Genomic DNA, 17,634 nt, shown 5'->3' on the forward strand with positions numbered 1-17,634 from the left:
TTAATTTACAGTTTTGTTATGCTGATTCCAAATTTTAAAAAGTTTGGGATACGTTATGATATGTATGGAATTGTTACATGGTCTTATTTGGATTAGACTGTAACTGTATAAAAAAGAAAAAAGGAAGGAAGTGCAGTGTTTAACACCCCATCGACAACGTCATTACAGATGGAGCAAAAACTTGCTTTGGAGAGGGTTACCGGCCGCATCCTCCTGAAAGGGAACATCCCGCCGTTCGCAATCAGCGTTTTGGAAAAAAAAAAAAAAAAAAAAACATAAAACGCAGGAAATCATGATGGGCAAGCGGCGAGTCGAACCGTCCATCCTACAAGCGAGTCCAGTGTGTTAACCACTATGCCAACTCGCTCAAGATAACATAATTAAATTAAGAAAAGGCTGACCACCCAGAACTAGATTATCCATGGTTTCACAAACCACTTAGGGAAACTGTCGGGATGGTTCCTTCGAAATGGACACGTCGCTAATAACTTTGTCGTCGACGGGACGTTAACCACGATGTCCCCTTTTTTTCGGCCCACAGCCTCTAAGAAAGCAAGGGCGGAAACGTACAGCACCTCGTCAACGTTAAACCAGCTATCGGTTATATGATGCACTTTTTAACTATTTATTGGCACTCATTATGAAGTTGGAAACCGCCTATTGTAACTAACATCTCCCATCTTTCGTAGAACACGTAAGCATCTCATGGAGGTTCGTAGGTGACATTTTCATGAAGTGCCATTGCCTTCAATCTTACGCTATTAACGTAGAAGTGTGATTGCTTTTGCAACGCAGTTTCACGTATTAAAGCATAAAAAAGCGTTAATAAGCGTCTGAGAATATTATTTTACAGTTTTCCAACTAACAACGCTTCTTAAACAGTTGAAAAGCTAGAACACACTGAAGATTGTATTTTAGTTGCCTCGACAGAAAGAAGTGCCCTTGCATCAGAACGCGTCTTCCCCAGTTTACCACGCTCTCGTGGCTTTTGAATCAAAAGGTCATTTTTTAATCCGTATTTAGGGTGCCTGTTTTTCGCGGCCATTAACTCCACTAAGCAAAGCAACTGAAGAGTACTTAAAGGCAGCGACCCTGCGGTGAAACAAAATCATCAAAAATAAAGAGAGAACATTAGCGCACTCCACCTTTGGTCGCAAACTGGGATATCGCAATGGCAGCTTTAACTGAACCATGACAAGTGTCAATGGTCTGCACCTTCAATTTAGATAATGTGTATCATTGCTGCGGATTCCGAAAGAACAGGCATCGCACATTCATATAATGGCCTTTCACCTGGACGTAGAGTGCACCATCTTCGTGAGGGCATACACATTTTCCGAATTTTTCCTCACCACCTACGGCAAACGCCATCTGAAGAGGGAATATTAAGTTTCCCATGAATCAACAATTTACGTACAAATACAGCATGAGATACTGTATATATTTTTTGTCGTCGCATTCTTCTTCAGTACAGAACTGATTTGACGCAGTCTCCTCACACCTCCATTCTCTGCAAGTACTTTAATCTTTGCCTAACTATTCCCACGTACAGGTACATCCAATTAAGCATGCATACTGTAGTGGAGAGAGAGAGAGAGAGAGAGAGATATTTCATTCCGGCAAACTGACTATTCTATCTGTCCAACTTGTTCCTGATTTCTTGGATCTTTTGTCTTAAAAGTCTTCCAAATGTATTTTATTTTCAGAGGTTCTTTCTGTTATTTTCTATTCTTTGATGTTTCTTTCTAGTTCTTTTCATGTTTCTATATTGCTTACTTTTTCCGAAAATAGAGGAATATTTGTTTTATTAAACTATACTCACTCATTCGATAGAGGCATGGAAACATGGTTAGCCTTCACGTTGCCATTACTTCCGATATTTTGTGTATGTGGGTAGATATCACTTTTTATTTTCCATTTATCGTTAGTTTGTATGGCACGCAGTTTTATAATAATTCATACTTCAAGTATCTGGGTTCTGCCTACCTTACAGTTTATCATTAAGCATTGAAAAGCATTACTATCATCATCATCATCATCATCAACAACATCATCAACAACAACAATCGATATGTCTCAACAGATCAGCTGCCATAACTGTTTACCAACATCGTCGCACAGTAAACAACCAAATCTCCATCTGAGCTCACAACATTATGTACAAGGCCGAGAAATAATGGAATAACTAAATACCAGGAAGGATATAGGTGGGAAAAGAGTTTGTGCAACATTTTTAAACGCGAAAATCGGAAGAACAACAAGCAGAATACAAAGTAGGTAGACATAACCAGTAATAAAGCGTCAATATACAACAGGCAAAGTGTAGAATCTAAACGAAATTGTTAATTTTGCACACGCCAGGTACAGAATCCAAATTGCTATCCATTTTTAACGATGTACGTATGGAAGATTCAAATACATATTACAACTGAAGTTGCGTAAAAGTTTGAAACGCACACAGGCACAAAAATACCTCTCGCTGGTTGCTTAGGTGGTAAAATAATAAAATAACGGAAAAGCCTGGGTATCAAAGATCTGTTTTCAGTGATGAATGTAATTGTTAAGATTTGCAGTTGGTTGTGAAGGAACTGACAGCCGTTAATTTGTGTTGGCGCACTCTTTACCTGGAAAGTGAAGTTGCCTGGAACTATCAGCACCGACCCTCCAAACCGCTGTTCATTCTGCGGTTTGGGCCACACAGCTCCTTGTGTCGCCTTGACGGTAGGACCGGGTTCCGTAATGTATCTCGGAAGAGGCTCTGCTGCCGTTACGGTCAGCAGAAGCCCAACACAAACACACGCACATAGAACGACTTCTACCTTCTTCCCCATGGCAGGCGGAACTGACTGGCGAGTGCACGAGCAGACGAATTTCTTCGCTACATGCCAGTGTCATTAGCTGCGTTCGCAGTGACGTCACGTGATGTGCGCGACCGCAGCGCTACTGCGGCCTGCAGAGGAACTCTGTGTTGTGGAAACGGGCGGAGTGTATTGACGCTGCTCGCTTGAAGCAATCGGTCCGCGAGGAGCAAAACAGTTCCTCCTGCAACGCCGGCACGTGATGGCGGGCTTTCGCTTCGCAGTCGTCACCATTAGGAAACTGGAAATGTTTAATTTTGTCGGTTGCGTATTATGCTTTCCCGTTTGCTTTTTCAACTTACACATTTCTTGTATGCGGGCGGCGCGAATATGTTATTATGGGGGGAAATAAAAACGACTCACTGGATTTTGTGGTGCATCACTGTAACAATAATGTTCGTGAAGTCAGTCTCTTTGTTATTCCTAGCTGATGTTATTCCCCCTTCTCTCTTCCCTTAGTCAGCTTGCTGTGGTTTGCTGGTTCTACCTGTTCGCTTACGAAGTGTCGGGTTTTCTGTTGACGGAAAGAACGGGCGATTTTACCATACTGGAATCTTGCGTTGCAATGTCTTAATTTGTACATAAGCGTGACATGTGTGGAAATTGTGCACTTGACGCTGAATTGCAGCTCCAGTTTTCCTTAGTGTTATTCCAAAACTTCGCGCGTTTATTGGTTGACGCATTTCGCTGGCTTCCCATTACATTAGAGGAGGATATTTAAAGTCAGGGCACTCATTACCGCCGAGCAACATAACCTGGAGAAGGACTAGCATTTACACTCCAGTTCTTAGCGACTGGACACATTCACTTTACTGATTGTTTCGCATTTCAGATGCTGCTGTATGTCAGATATTTTCTATCTGTAGTGACATTATGTGAGGCACTTCAAGCATTTTATTTAAGTACGTATGAAGAAAGTAACCAATAAAATGTTATTAATCGAAGGTGAAATATAAATCGTACATCATAATTATTGTCTTAAACGCATTCAGTCGAAAGTACACGACACTAGAATAAAAAAAATTCAGTAAACGTAGATCCTCAAACAAACAGTTGCGAGACAATTGCGACTTTGTGGGTACCAACCACCACTAACTTGATTTTGTGTAAACGCCATCGTAGTTAGAAAAAGGTAACAATACTGTACAACATTAAGAAATGTTGTTAAAGGTATTTTGGTACAAGAGTAGGTGTTTTTAATGAATGGGACGACAATTACATAACTGTACTCGAAGTTAACCGTATTAGTCGGATTGGTGTATGCTACACCTTAAACCCTTGAAGTAACAAAAGTTTTTTTCGAGAATATCAGTAAAACGCATGTCAGTATCTACTCTTCGGGAATAGCAATGATTACACCTTCCCGACTAGTTATGAGTTTCTAAGTCTAACATGAGTTATAGATCGGTAAATATTAAGTCAGTGAAATAGGAGTTAGAAAAATTATACATGGTAATTACAATGATACTTAAAAGGGTGCCCCAAACACTGAAATCCATGGGATCAGATCATCTTGAAGTCCACGGTACAGATCCTTCTCGCCCTATCAGTCTTCGGTCATATCGGCGCGTTAGACAATTCCATCCATTTTGTTTTTGTAATACGTACAGCCCAATAAGACTGTCACCAAGTACCCCTAACCACGCACTCAGTGAGAAACGTCACTGATGCGGAGACTCATGCGTAGCGTGTGAATTGTGGCCTACATGATTCCAAACGTGAGAATTGTAGTAATTAAAGACACAAATTAAAACATTACAAGACTGTTGTCCAACCAGAAATAACCTATGGAAGTGAAACCCTGTTTAAGCTAAATCAAAAGAACAACACAGACAAAATTCTAAAAATAGAAAGAAGAATAATAAGGACATGCATCAATAAAAAGTACCAAAAAGCAGGAGAATGGCGTATTGTCCCAAATGCAGTAGTATATCAGGAGATAGAACCAGTAACGGATACCATGAGAAAGAAAATAATATCATTTTTTGGCCATCTATTGAGAACACCTGAAGACTGCTTAATACGCAAAATTTTGGGGAAACTCTGGAAACAAAAACAACAACCTGCCTGGATAAAGGAAATAAAAGAAGACATGAAAGAACTAGACATAACGCTGGAGGACTTGGAAACCAAATCAAAAGAAGTAAATAAATTAAAAAATAGAAATATTAGATTCTTGCCAAAAATTGATAAAAGAGAAACCACTAAAAGGGTATTTTCAGAAGAGGAACGACAGCAAAGATCGGATAGAATGAAGAAATACTGGAAAGCCAAGAAGGAAAAAACAATGAGAAATCTTAGGAAGACCGGAAAGAAATTGACTGAAGTGGTCCAATGAGGCCGTAAAAGCACAATAATAATAATAAAGACACAAACACGAGTGAGGCCTGCTTCATGCGTAAATTAAATGTTATTGTCAAACGTAGGGTTGTTGTTGCATGCACCGACAGGACGTTAGTCTAGGTCCAAAGTCCTCCTTACTGAGACACTGAACTGGTTGAGGGGGTCAGGGGTAGAGGGTACAATGCATTGCGATGCATTATTCTCCAAATACTACGGTGACACATTGTAGAAATTTTTGTAACATTCCATGAATTTGTCGAGATTCCTAGAGAGTGTTCGACTGTTTCCAGCACATCATCTTCAAGCACATGCAAGGCTCCCAGATTCTCGGAGGTGTTGATGCACCCTTGTGAACGTTCGACTCTCGGGGTGCCTTCGGGCAGGGTATGCTTCTCTTCACAAGCGTCAGCCTCCCGTGCATTTTCGTTTAATGCTACCGCATATGAAATGCATATCCGCGTGATCACTGTTACTCCTGTGTCCCATGTTACCATTAACACTCGTGCAACACAACAAACGCGCTGTAAACAACTGACGTGAGTGGCCCTCTGACTAATATACTGTCGTATTCACTCTGCTCACAGTTTCATGTCTACAAAAGATCATATCACGGATCGACATGCGGTGTTTACTGAGAATCACGTTAGCTGTGACTGGTAGCCAAGAAACCGAAATTATCTCGCGAATGGTTCGTTTGCTGACCTATGCTTACTGAGACATTTTTGCTTCTAGTATCGTGTACTTTCAATTGTATGCTTTCACGCCATTAATTGTGGTACACCTTGTACATACAGCCTGTCACGTAGGCTACTTGATAAAAATCTGCTGTATACTTTGTTATATGACAGATAGCGTTATCTTGGGTAAACAGTTTTTATTTATCATCCAACATGTCTAACACAACAGTGACACATCAGCCATGTAATTACACCTAACATCAGCGTAAGCACCGAATATGATATTTCCTATATTTTCAATTTTGAGAATGAGAATAGAATATCGTCGTCACCGTTGTTGTTGTTGTTAATGTTGTTGTTGTAGCCTTCAGTCCGAAGACTGCTTTGATGCAGCTCTCCACACTACTCTACCCTGCGCAGGGCTCTTCATCTCCGAATAACTGCTGCAACCCACATCAATTTGAACCTGCTTGTTGTGTTCACGCCTTCTGTCTCCCTCTACAATTTTTATCCCCAACATTTCACTCCGTTACCAAATTGACTACGGTATTGCCTGATGCCTCAGATTGTGTTCTAGCAACCGAATGCTGCTATAGTATGATTGTGCTATAAATTTCCTTTCTCCCCATTTCGGTTTAACACCAGCATTGACTGCTCGATCTACCCATCTGACCTTCAGCATGTTTCTATACCATCGCATTTCAAAAGCTTCTATTATCTTTTCGCCTGTTTACAGTCCCCGTTTTAGATCCGTATAAAGCTGCACTCCACATAAATATCTTCAGAAAAAACTTCATAACACTTTATATTTGATGCCAACAATTTCCCCTTTTCATGATACCTTTTCTTGGTACAGCCAATCATCATTTTGTATCCTTTCTACTTCCACCATCATCAGTTGTTTAGCTGCTGAAGTAGCACGATTCATCTACTACTTATTATGCCACACTTACTAATCTAAGTCCACCAGAATCGCCTGATTTAATTCGAGTTCCTCCCATTACCGTCGTTTTACGCTTGTTGCTGTTCATCTTATGATCTCTTCCCAAGACACCATCCATTCCATTCAATTGTTCTTCCAACTACTTTCCTGTCTCTGACTGAACTTGAATTCCCTTTCTAAATCCCTCGTTAGTTTCCTTTACTGACTGCTCAATGCACAGATTATATAACACTGGGGATAGGCTCCTGACATGCTTTATAATTCCTTTTGGTTTCTGGATATGTGAACGGCACAATGTTTTTCTCTTTCTTTCAGAGGTGGCACAACCTGTGACTGAAGTTCATGCAACACCCAGTCCATCTGCACTGGTTAGCCGACTGAATAACCTGTCATCTTTCTTCAATGTGAGCTTGTGGGAGTATGATGCCAATTGTTGGGCGCAAATATGTAAGTAGTTCATTTTTTATCTTCTGCATTAATAATAATGATAATAGTTTTTATGCACACTTGCGTAAATTGCTTATGATATTTTTATTACATTTTTAATTATTATTTTTATTTTTTTATGAAAAGGCATCATACTTGAAAGGATGTTGCTGGTTCTCACTAATGTTCATGTAGCCCACAGGTGTCACAGAGCCTTCTATTACTTCTACATGTCGAGTGGGTGCACAGGTAAGCGTCGTTCATACGAAGGTAATCCCAAAAGTAAGGTCTCCTTTTTTTTTTTATAAGTAATCCTGTTTATTTCTACAATGCTTTACATCAGTTTACAGCTTGAACATTTAGCTATTTTTCGACATAATCACCGTTTCTGTCGATGCATTTTTGTAGACGCTGTGGCAGTTTTTGTATGCCCATGTCATACCAGCTCGCCGCCATGCTGTTCAGAAAGCTATGAACCTCTTTTTTCACCTCGTCGTCGGAGCTGAATCGCTGGGACCACAATTAACGCCGACAGGTACTGTGAGACTCTGAAAAAACTCAAACGGGCAATTCAGAACCGGAGAAGAGGAATGCTGAGCAAGGGTGTACACATTCTCCATGACAACGCTCGCCCACACATCGCTCGGCAACCGTTGCTCTCCTGCAACAGTTTCAGAGGAACAGAGTCACCCACCCACACTATGGTCCTGATTTGACGCCCAATGACTATCACCTGTTCCCTAGGTTAAAAGAACATTTGGTCGGAAAGCGATTCAGCTCCGATGACGAGGTGAAAGAACAGGTTCATAACTTTCTGTACAGCATGGCGGCGAGCTGGTATGACATGGGCATACAAAAACTGCCACAGCGTCTACAAAAATGCATCGACAGAAACGGTGATTATGTCGAAAAATAGTTAAATGTTCAAGCCGGAAACTGATGTAAACCATTGTAGAAATAAACAGGTCTATGTACTTATAAAAAAATAGATTGTAAGGTGTCAGGCAAATCCAACACCTTCCATGAAAACCCTGAAATGATAGCAAATCCGGCGCCAGTATGTCACATAGCTCCGAATAAATCCTGATATTAAATTAACCAAAGTAATATGATCAACGAGTGAGCAAATGGAATACCTCAGACTAACACAAGAACGCCTAAATGCATGACATACCTTCCCACCGTGAAACGGACGCAGTTTTGAGGAGAGAAAGGAGACGAGAAGCCGAGAGTAGAGCCGTGTAAGCTAGAAGGCCCTATGATAAGGGACGGACACCCACATTGCCGGCCCATCGCCAAGAGCAGCCCCCAACCCATGCATGTTAAAAGATAGAGCCCTCCAGAAGAACAGTATAGATCTTACGATAACACTAAAAGGGCCACACCAGCTGCAAGTTTCAGCGTGAGACTATACGCGTCTCTGTTACGTAGCAAACATTAAAAACATTGCCCCACCACGAAAAGTATAACGTTTCTCATTGGATAGACAATACTTTTGTAGGCGGAGCTTAAAGTAAACATTGAGGTCCTGATTGGTCAGTTGAAAACACAGGCAGATACCTTTTTCTTAAACCCACTTCAGTAAATTGTAGTAAAGAGTAGTTAGAGGGTTGCTACCACCACGGCGAGGTGTGTGGAGCTGCACCACCCGCCGCCCCCTGACGCTGCCTAACCACCGACAAGGTAATGAACGCACGCGATGCCGCATAACAGTGCATAAGGCTTCACTCAGAACTGCAGAAGTCCCATCCGTTACATCCCCTTTTTACGTAATACTAGTGTCGATCGTCAATTAAACTTCATGGTACTCACATTTGCTACTTGAAGTTAAAATCTGAAATGCAATGATTTTCTGTTATATAATTATTGAGAAGCCACATCAGCCACTGTAATTTACGACAAGTTAAATAAATAATTAAAGATAATTGAGGGTCACTGTAAACTATTTTTGATACTTTTCTCTTTTACGAAACTTAATTTAAACCTAGATTATAGATGTGACATGGCATAGGTCATCCTTCGATCAATTGTAGAACTTGGAAACCCATTCAGGGAATATTCGTTCACATTTTTGTTGAACGCAGTTGGTTTTTACCATCCTGTATTAAAACACTTCCTTTTATCAATAGTTCAATTTATAAACAATGTTTTGTGAGTAGAATAAAATTTCCAATGGTAAACTTAACTGCTTTTTCGACGTTATTTTGCCAGCTAACTAAAAATAGGAAAGCCTTGAACCGCTTCCACTAAATTTAGTTAGTATTAAGATTCTTTTACAGGGAGTGCAGTGGAGCTGATGCTGAAGTCATTAAGTATTTGATTATATCATCGCTAGTCTCACTGAACTCTACATGTCATGTGTGGTCTGGCGTCTCCTTACCAGCAACAGGTCCCAGTTTCAAACTAGTCAATTCCCTAAAAAACACGCTCAGAGCATCGTTGCGTGAAAGTGGTAGGGAGACACGACTTAGAACAAACAGACACCACGCAGAATGTTAGAACCTTACTTTTCGGATTACTTTTTTTAGCATAATACTGCACCAACCGCACTTTGCCTGTGGAGCAGTGCATGTTCCAAGGATAAGTTAGCCTGGAGGACGGCACATCCGGACACGAACATCGAGCAGGTGGAGCAAGAAATGAGGTTCGCTCAACCAGGCGACATGTTTCCATTGATCCACTGTCCAATCTTGATGACCTCGAGCCCAGTCTATCATAACTGATTATATCATTGGCTCAACATGGGAACAACATTTAAGGGTCGCCTGGTCTGGAGGCACATGTTCAACAGTGTACACTCTGCACAGAATACCGTTGCCGCTAGATGCTCAGTCGGCAGGACACCCGTCGGAAAAGCAGTAGTTTTGGGGGTTACAGGTGGGCACTGTAGGGGAAATTCCGAGTGCCGGAGGAGTAGTGTCTTTCTAAATTGAAACCTGCGCTCACAAATGGTTCAAATGGCTCCGAGCACTATGGGACTTAACATCTGTGGTCATCAGTCCCCTAGAACTTAGAACTACTTAAACCTAACTAACCTAAGGACATCACACACATCCATGCCCGAGGCAGGATTCGAACCTGCGACCGTAGCGGTCAAGCGGTTCCAGACTAAAGCGCCTAGAACAGCACGGCCACACCGGCCGGCCCTGCGCTTACATTGTTTGTAAATATTAAGTGGAGCATCTCCATGCCCACACTTGGTGCTAATATCTGCTTCTTTTGCCAAAACACAGTGGAGTTTACACAGTCTCACTTCACTAACATGTTGTGGAGACAGTTTCGAGAGAATTGTGAAGTGAGGAACTGTGGAAAAGTAAGGTCAGATGCTTGTATATAAAAAAAAAGAAAAAGAAAAAAAAAGAAAAAGGTTGGCACAAAACGAACGTGTAATGTCTTCACTTTCGCTGTTCCAAAAACAACAGTATTTCTCGACACCCCTTAAAACTTACATTATTTCACCGACTAAGTCAGTAGTTAGTAGAATAACATGGTAGATAATGACGTTTTCCTGAAATAAGGAATGTTGTGGATATTGCACTCTGCTTTAATCGCTTTTCTCGTGATTGGTGACAGGTGGAGACCTCCACTCAAGTGTAAACAAAAATTCAATATGTTAGCTAATTTTCATATGCGATGACATTATGTAATATGTACCAAACGCAAAATCACAACGACCTCTATTTTTCACTGTACACTCTTTCGAATTTCGCGCAGTGTCTTACTCCCATGTAAATATCGCAATAACTGCGACTATTAACGAAATGATGGGTACATCATCAAGAACCTGACATAAAAAGCTATAAGTAAAGCAAAAACGAAATTTTTTTACCGAATAGTTACTGTAAAATCGTTTGAGAAAGACTGCAGGATGTGCACTATGATTCTATCATGGTCGACCGGCGGCGAAAACTGTCGGCCTCTCCTTCCGAACGAACGAATGAAATCGCCCAGCGCTTTGCACGAAAACTGGTCACGGCGCATCGGCCACCGTATCCTGCACAGACTCTACTTACATGGTAGATGTTCTATCCGTCTGAGCCACTGGGGGCACGCCTCCCGCGAGACCCACAACATTCGTAGTGTCCCACCCCAACACACTCATTACTCGTGGAAGACATTCTTACCAAGTCCCGTCAGAGTTCGTGGAATATGTGTGAATCTGCACAGAAGAAGGAGGTCATGTCTCGTATTGCCAGAACTATATACTTATATGGACATGTCCGAATGAACAGACACCATATCCATATAAGTATATAGTTCTGGCAATACCGGCCATACCTCCTTCTTCTGTGCGGATGCACGCATATTACCCGAACTCTTACGGGACTTGGTAAGAATGTCTTCCACGAGTAATGAGTGTGTTGGCGTGGGACACTACGAATGTTGTGGGTCTCGCGGGAGGCGTGCGCGAGATAGTCCCTGCCGTCGCACCATCCTTCGTGCCCTCGATGGCTCAAATGAGCAGAGCGTCTGCCGTGTAAGCAGGAGATACCGGGTTCGAGACCCGGTCGGGGCACACATTTTCACCTGTCTCCGTTGATATAGATCAACTCCCGTCAGCAGCTGAAGGTAATAATATAATTCTAATTTGGTTCTAGACGGCCGCAGGTCATCAATGGTGTTTGTTCTTTCGGACATGTCCGAAAGAACAGACACCATATCCATATAAGATCACACTCCGTCATCAGATCTGCCACACTTTGCCACGTGTCCTGCTTCATAGAGTGGCCGACGTCCAAGTTTGTAATGAGGCGTGGACCCTCAGTAGTCTGTCGGCTACTGATGTTTTCGTTCTCTTTTAACCACTTTCCGTAGATGCTCACGCTGCTACCGAGCGAGCAGCCGAAGAGATTCACAGTTTCCAAGATGCTCGCTCCGAGATGCCGAGTAATAACTATCTGACGTTAGTGAAAGACGCTTATGTCAGGAGTTTTCCCCATTCCCCATTCGTTTCTGTTTCGCTAGTCTACTTGCAATGCCACTAGCCGCCACGCTATCTTACAGCGGGAAATGGCCACAGCACTTTGACTCGTGAGTAGGTGGTGCATAACTATTATGGAGTCTTCACATTATCGTGATCAAGAAACACAGTTTTACCATAGACTTCATTTTTGTTTAAAAAAATTATACTTCGTTTCCCCCTTCCAAGAAGCTTTCAGCTCAGATCCTGGGTTCTCTCATGTACCGCATGTAGCGCTAGGTTTATCTGCTGGTATACTTGATCGATTAATGTGAAAATGACACTTGTGTAGCTGAGTCATGAGGCAAGCCACCTCTTTGCCTGAAGAGACAAAACTGGTCATAGTCCTGGAATTACAATATCTTCAGTTCAAAGCTTCAGATGGATGTTTCGAACTGTAACAACATTTACGGATCATCTACGTCATTTTAAAAATTCGGTCGACAGCTCCGCGAAATTTCTAGCTATTTGCCAACTGAGAACTGTTTCGACATGTTGAATACACAGAGAGCCATACTGGACGATTACTGTGTGCTGCATCCTAGCTGTGGTGTGGACTGGACGTTATGGCGTTAACAATGTACCGCGGCATTGTACACTACTGGCCATTGCTACACCAAGAAGAAATGCAGATGATAAACGGGTATTCATTGGACAAATATATTATACAAGAACTGACATTACATTTTCATGCAATTTGCATGCATAGATCCTGAGAAACCAGTACCCAGGACAACCATCTCTGGCCGTAATAACGGCCTTGATACGCCTGGGCATTCAGAGCTTGGATGGCGTGTACATGTACAGCTGCCCATGCAGCTTCAACACGATACCACAGTTCATCAAGAGTAGTCACTGGCGTATTTTGACAAGCCAATTACTCGGCCACCATTGACGAGACATTTTCAGTTGGTGAGAGATCTGGAGAATGTGCTGGCCAGGGCACCAGTCGAACATTTTCTGTATCCAGAAAGGCCTGTACAGGACCTGCAACATGAGGTCGTGCATTATCCTACTGAAATGTAGGGTTTCGCAGGGATCAAATGAAGGGAGGAGCCACGGGTCGTAACACATCTGAAATGTAACCTCCACTGTTCAAAGTGCCGTCAATGCGGACAAGAGGTGACCGAGATGTGTAAACAGTGGCACCCCATACCATCTCGTCGGGTGATATGCCAGTATGGTGATGACGAATACACCTTCCAATATGCGTACACCGCGATGCCGCCAAACACGGATGCGACCATCATGATGCTGTAAACAGAACCTGGATTCATCCGCTAAAATGACGTTTCGCCATTCGTGCACCCAGGTTAGTCGTTGAGTACACCATCGCAGGCGCTCCTGTCTGTGATGCAGCGTCAAGGGTAACCGCAGCCATGGTCTCCGAGCTGATAGTCCATGCTGCTGCAAACGTCGTCGAACTGTCCGTGCAGATGGTTGTTGTCCTGCAAACGTCCCCATCTGTTGACTCAGGGATCGAGACGTGGCTGCACGATCCGTTACAGCCATGCGGATAAGATGCCTGGCATCTGGACTTCTAGTGATACGAAGCCGTTGGGATCCAGCACGGCGTTCCATATTACCCTTCTGAACCCACCAATTCTATATTTTGCTAACTGTCATTGGATCTCGACCAACGCGAGCAGCAAAGTCGCGTTACGATAAATCGCAATCGCGATAGGCTACAATCCAACCTTTATCAAAGGCGGAAACGTGATGGCACGCAGTTCTCCTCCTTACACGAGGCATCACAACAACGTTTCACCATGCAACGCCGGTCAACTGCTGCTTGTGTATGAGAAATCGGTCTGAAACTTTCCTCATGTCAGCACGTAGTAAGTGTCGCCACTGGCGCCAACCTTATGTGAATGCTCTGAAAAGCTAATCATTTGCATATCACAGCACCTTCTTTCTGTCGGTTAAATTTCGCGTCTGTAGCACATCTTCGTGGTGTAGCAATTTTAATGGCCAGTAGTGTACTTCGTCGCTAGATTACGCTACTGAAGCATCTTACGAATGTGGCAATGCTCCCGACTATGTACGAAACGAGACAGACAATCCACAGAATCTTGTTGCATGTGATACCTGATACCAGTCAGACACGTGATCTAGCTTATTACGAACGGATCCGTACATCTAGGCTTAGCAAGATTTGTGAGGCGCTGAACTTACAGCCTAATCTTTTCTATCAGCCCACAGCACTGGCTGCATCAAACGCCTCACCTGATACTGCCTCTTACCTAAACCCATCTGTCTCGTCAACATTTTTTAAGTTGTTCGTCTTACATTCCGATGATGTAAATGTAAATGTCGTGTGACTAGGGCCTCCCAAGGGGTAGACCGTTCGCCGGGTGCAAGTCTTTCGATTTGACGCCATTACGGCGGCTTGCGCGTTGTTCGGAATGAAATGATGATGATAAGGACAACACAACACCCAGTCCCTGAGCGGAGAAAATCTCCGACCCAGCCGGAAATCGAACCTGGGCCCTTAGAATTGACATTCTGTCGCGCTGACCACTCATCTACCGGGGGCAGACATTCCGAAGATACGCAAGCTAACAAAATGTTCCAACTCCTGGCTGAGGACGGCGGGAATCTATAGAAGTTCCTCGTTATCCATATAAACTGTCACAAGACATCCTTATCAACGATTCCAAAAGTACCGTAGAGTTACTAAATCAGAAGTGGAACTCAAAAAGTGTAACAGAGATTTCTCTACAACTACGCGCCAACATAAACGTGTCCAGTCACTTTAGATAGAATAACACACCAGCATCTCTCAATGTGTGATGATAGGTAAAGTGAAAAAGCGGATTACGACACAGGATTGTAGTTCTTCTACTAAATTACGTCGAGCTGCCGTTATCTCTACGTAAATAAAAAGGACCTTACAGGAATCGGGAAAAATGCCGCAGTCATTGCAACTGACAAAGTTTCTACATTGCACAAAAGTACAGTCTCCTTGCACTAAAAACCCTGTACATTTCAGACAAGGTTATCTAAACGTCAGGCATCTACATTAATTTCCAACAGTTTGGGACACGGATGTTACTCGCCATACGTGTCCGGCATGAAATGAATCCGATGCTCACCCATATGACTGGCGTGTCTCACCCATTGGGAGTGTTAAACATTAGACAGAGAGCAGGAAACGCTTAATAAAGCATTAATCAAGGCAGGAATGAGCCTACCCACTTGTATTACGACAGTGTTCTGGCATCTAGGCACAGTGGACAGTGTTATCCGGGTTAGATTCCTGGAAGAAGGTGATATCCAGCTGTAAACAAGCTGCATGCAGAACAAGGAGACAACCGAAGGCTGCATTTCATCACGTAAAGGTCGAATAAGAAATAAGTGGAAGCATGCGTTCCTCGAACAGATACAAGTTATATCCATTTGCTGATCAGATGTTCGGAAGTAATGGATTCATGACTTTCTAGCAGGCGTACGTAATCATCAATGTCGAGAGAACGATCGTACGGCCCATAACGTGCTGTACATGAAGTATGCCTATAGTGACACAAAGGACATAAAGTGAAATGCTTAAGAATCAGTGTCAGAAGGCGAGATACTTCATACTCGTAGACTGAAGGTCCATCGTATATGTCAAATGTGACGCATTAGCTCATATTTGGTGTTGCACAACAAATTTATAGACATTGAGTTAGTGTACTTTACTTATATGTTGCACTTTTTACTTATAGGCTACAGACATTCAGTGTCACATTACCAATAACATGTTTTAAAAATATATTAACTTGCTTTCGGTAAAGTTTTGACTAACTCTGTTTATTTTGGTACCACAATTTTAGCAGACCGCCTCTAAATTACTTCGATGTCTTCCTTCAGTCCATCCTGGTAGGGAACCGAAACATTCCAGCAGTACTCAATAATAGGTCGCAGTAGCGTCCTATATGCGGTGTCCTTTTACAGGTGGACCACTCATTCCTAAAATTCTCCCAACAAACCGAAGTCGACCATTTGTCTTCCTACGACAGTTCTCACATGGTCGTTCCATCTCATATCGCTTTGCAACGTCAGGCCCAGGTATTTAAGCTGCGTCAAGCTGGACGCTAGTCGTACTATATCCGAACATTACAGGTTTGATGTTCCTTCTCATCCGCATTTTTCCACATTTAGGGCTAGCTTCCATTCATGACACCATCTGGAAATTCTGTCCGTCTTGTATCTTCCTAGTCACTCAATTCGACACCTTACTGTATATCACTGCATCATCAGCAAACAAACGCAGATTGCTGTCCAGCCTGTCTGCCAAATCATTTATGTATATGGAGAACAATGGTGCTATCACATTTTCCCAGGGGGGGGGGGGGGGGGGGGGGAGCACTGACGATACTCTTGTCTCTGATGAATCTCGCCGTCGAGGACAACATACTGGATTCTATACTCTTCGAGCCACTTACATATCTGGGAACTTATTCCATATGCTCGTACCGTAGTTAACAGTCTGCAGTGGGGCGCCATGTCAAACGCTTTCCGGAAATACAGAAATATAGAATCTGTCTGTTGCCTTTCATCCATAGTCCTCAGTACATCGTGTGAGAAAAGGGCAAGCTGAATTTCGCACGAGCGATGCTTTCTAAAACCATGCTGATTCGTGCTCATAAGCTTCTCCGCCTCAAAAAAGTTTATTATATTCTAACTGAGAATATGTTCCAGGATTCTGCAGGGAACAGGAGTTAGGCACATTGGTACAGACCGTTCTCTTACGCTTCTTCTATTCTGGAGTCACCTGCGTTTTCTTCCAGTCGCCTGAGACATGAGGTTTGCATCGTCTTGGTTTAGCTGATGTCGTTACCTAACGTTTCCGCTTCACAGAGACAACACGAACAGTCGACATGCGCAGCTTTAGAATGGTTGAAATGTCCCTGATGAATTTGTTACTCAGGTGACATGCAAGTCCGGCTTCGGAGTCCCTCTTCTCTCCTGAAAAACCTTTTCTGCCTTTACTGCTTCTCTACCGACATCACAGTACTCCGTGCGTGATTTTATACTGGCGTATCCGTCTTTTGCGGCATCTGGCGGTCAGTCCCACATTACGTAGGGATGTCCAGATACTTTTGATCAACTAGGGTAACTAAGATTTGGACGGTATACGGTCCAAGGAAGTACTTGGCTGGATTCCAAACGATAACAAAAGTCCGAGACAACAACCTAACTTACATTATACGCTGAAGAGCCAAAGAATTTGGTACACCTGCCTGATAACATGTAGGGCCTCCGCGACCACGCAGTAGTGCCGCAACACTCGACTAATGGCTGCAGTAGTGCTGGAGGAAATTGATACCATGAATCCTGCAGAGTACGAGCGGGAGGAGATCTATTCTGAACAGCACGTTGCATGGTATCGCAGATATGCTCAATTATGTTCATGTCTGGGGAGTTTGGTGGCCAGCGGAAGTG

The 17,634-nt window shown here is 42.9% G+C and overlaps 1 protein-coding gene across 1 annotated transcript in view; it reads right to left on the reverse strand.

Annotated features, from left to right (window-relative positions):
* LOC126272931 (beta-hexosaminidase subunit beta-like) overlaps positions 1 to 2,911 on the reverse strand; it is a 117,949-nt gene extending 115,038 nt beyond the window's left edge. Inside the window, exon 1 of the mRNA XM_049976228.1 lies at positions 2,625 to 2,911. Coding sequence (XP_049832185.1) covers positions 2,625 to 2,831 — 207 coding nt within the window. The 5' untranslated portion in view covers positions 2,832 to 2,911. The remainder of the gene's footprint in view (positions 1 to 2,624) is intronic.
* Between the last annotated feature and the right edge of the window lie 14,723 nt (positions 2,912 to 17,634).

Source organism: Schistocerca gregaria, chromosome 5 (genome assembly GCF_023897955.1).
Source record: "Schistocerca gregaria isolate iqSchGreg1 chromosome 5, iqSchGreg1.2, whole genome shotgun sequence".
NCBI classification, from domain to species: Eukaryota; Metazoa; Arthropoda; class Insecta; order Orthoptera; family Acrididae; genus Schistocerca; species Schistocerca gregaria.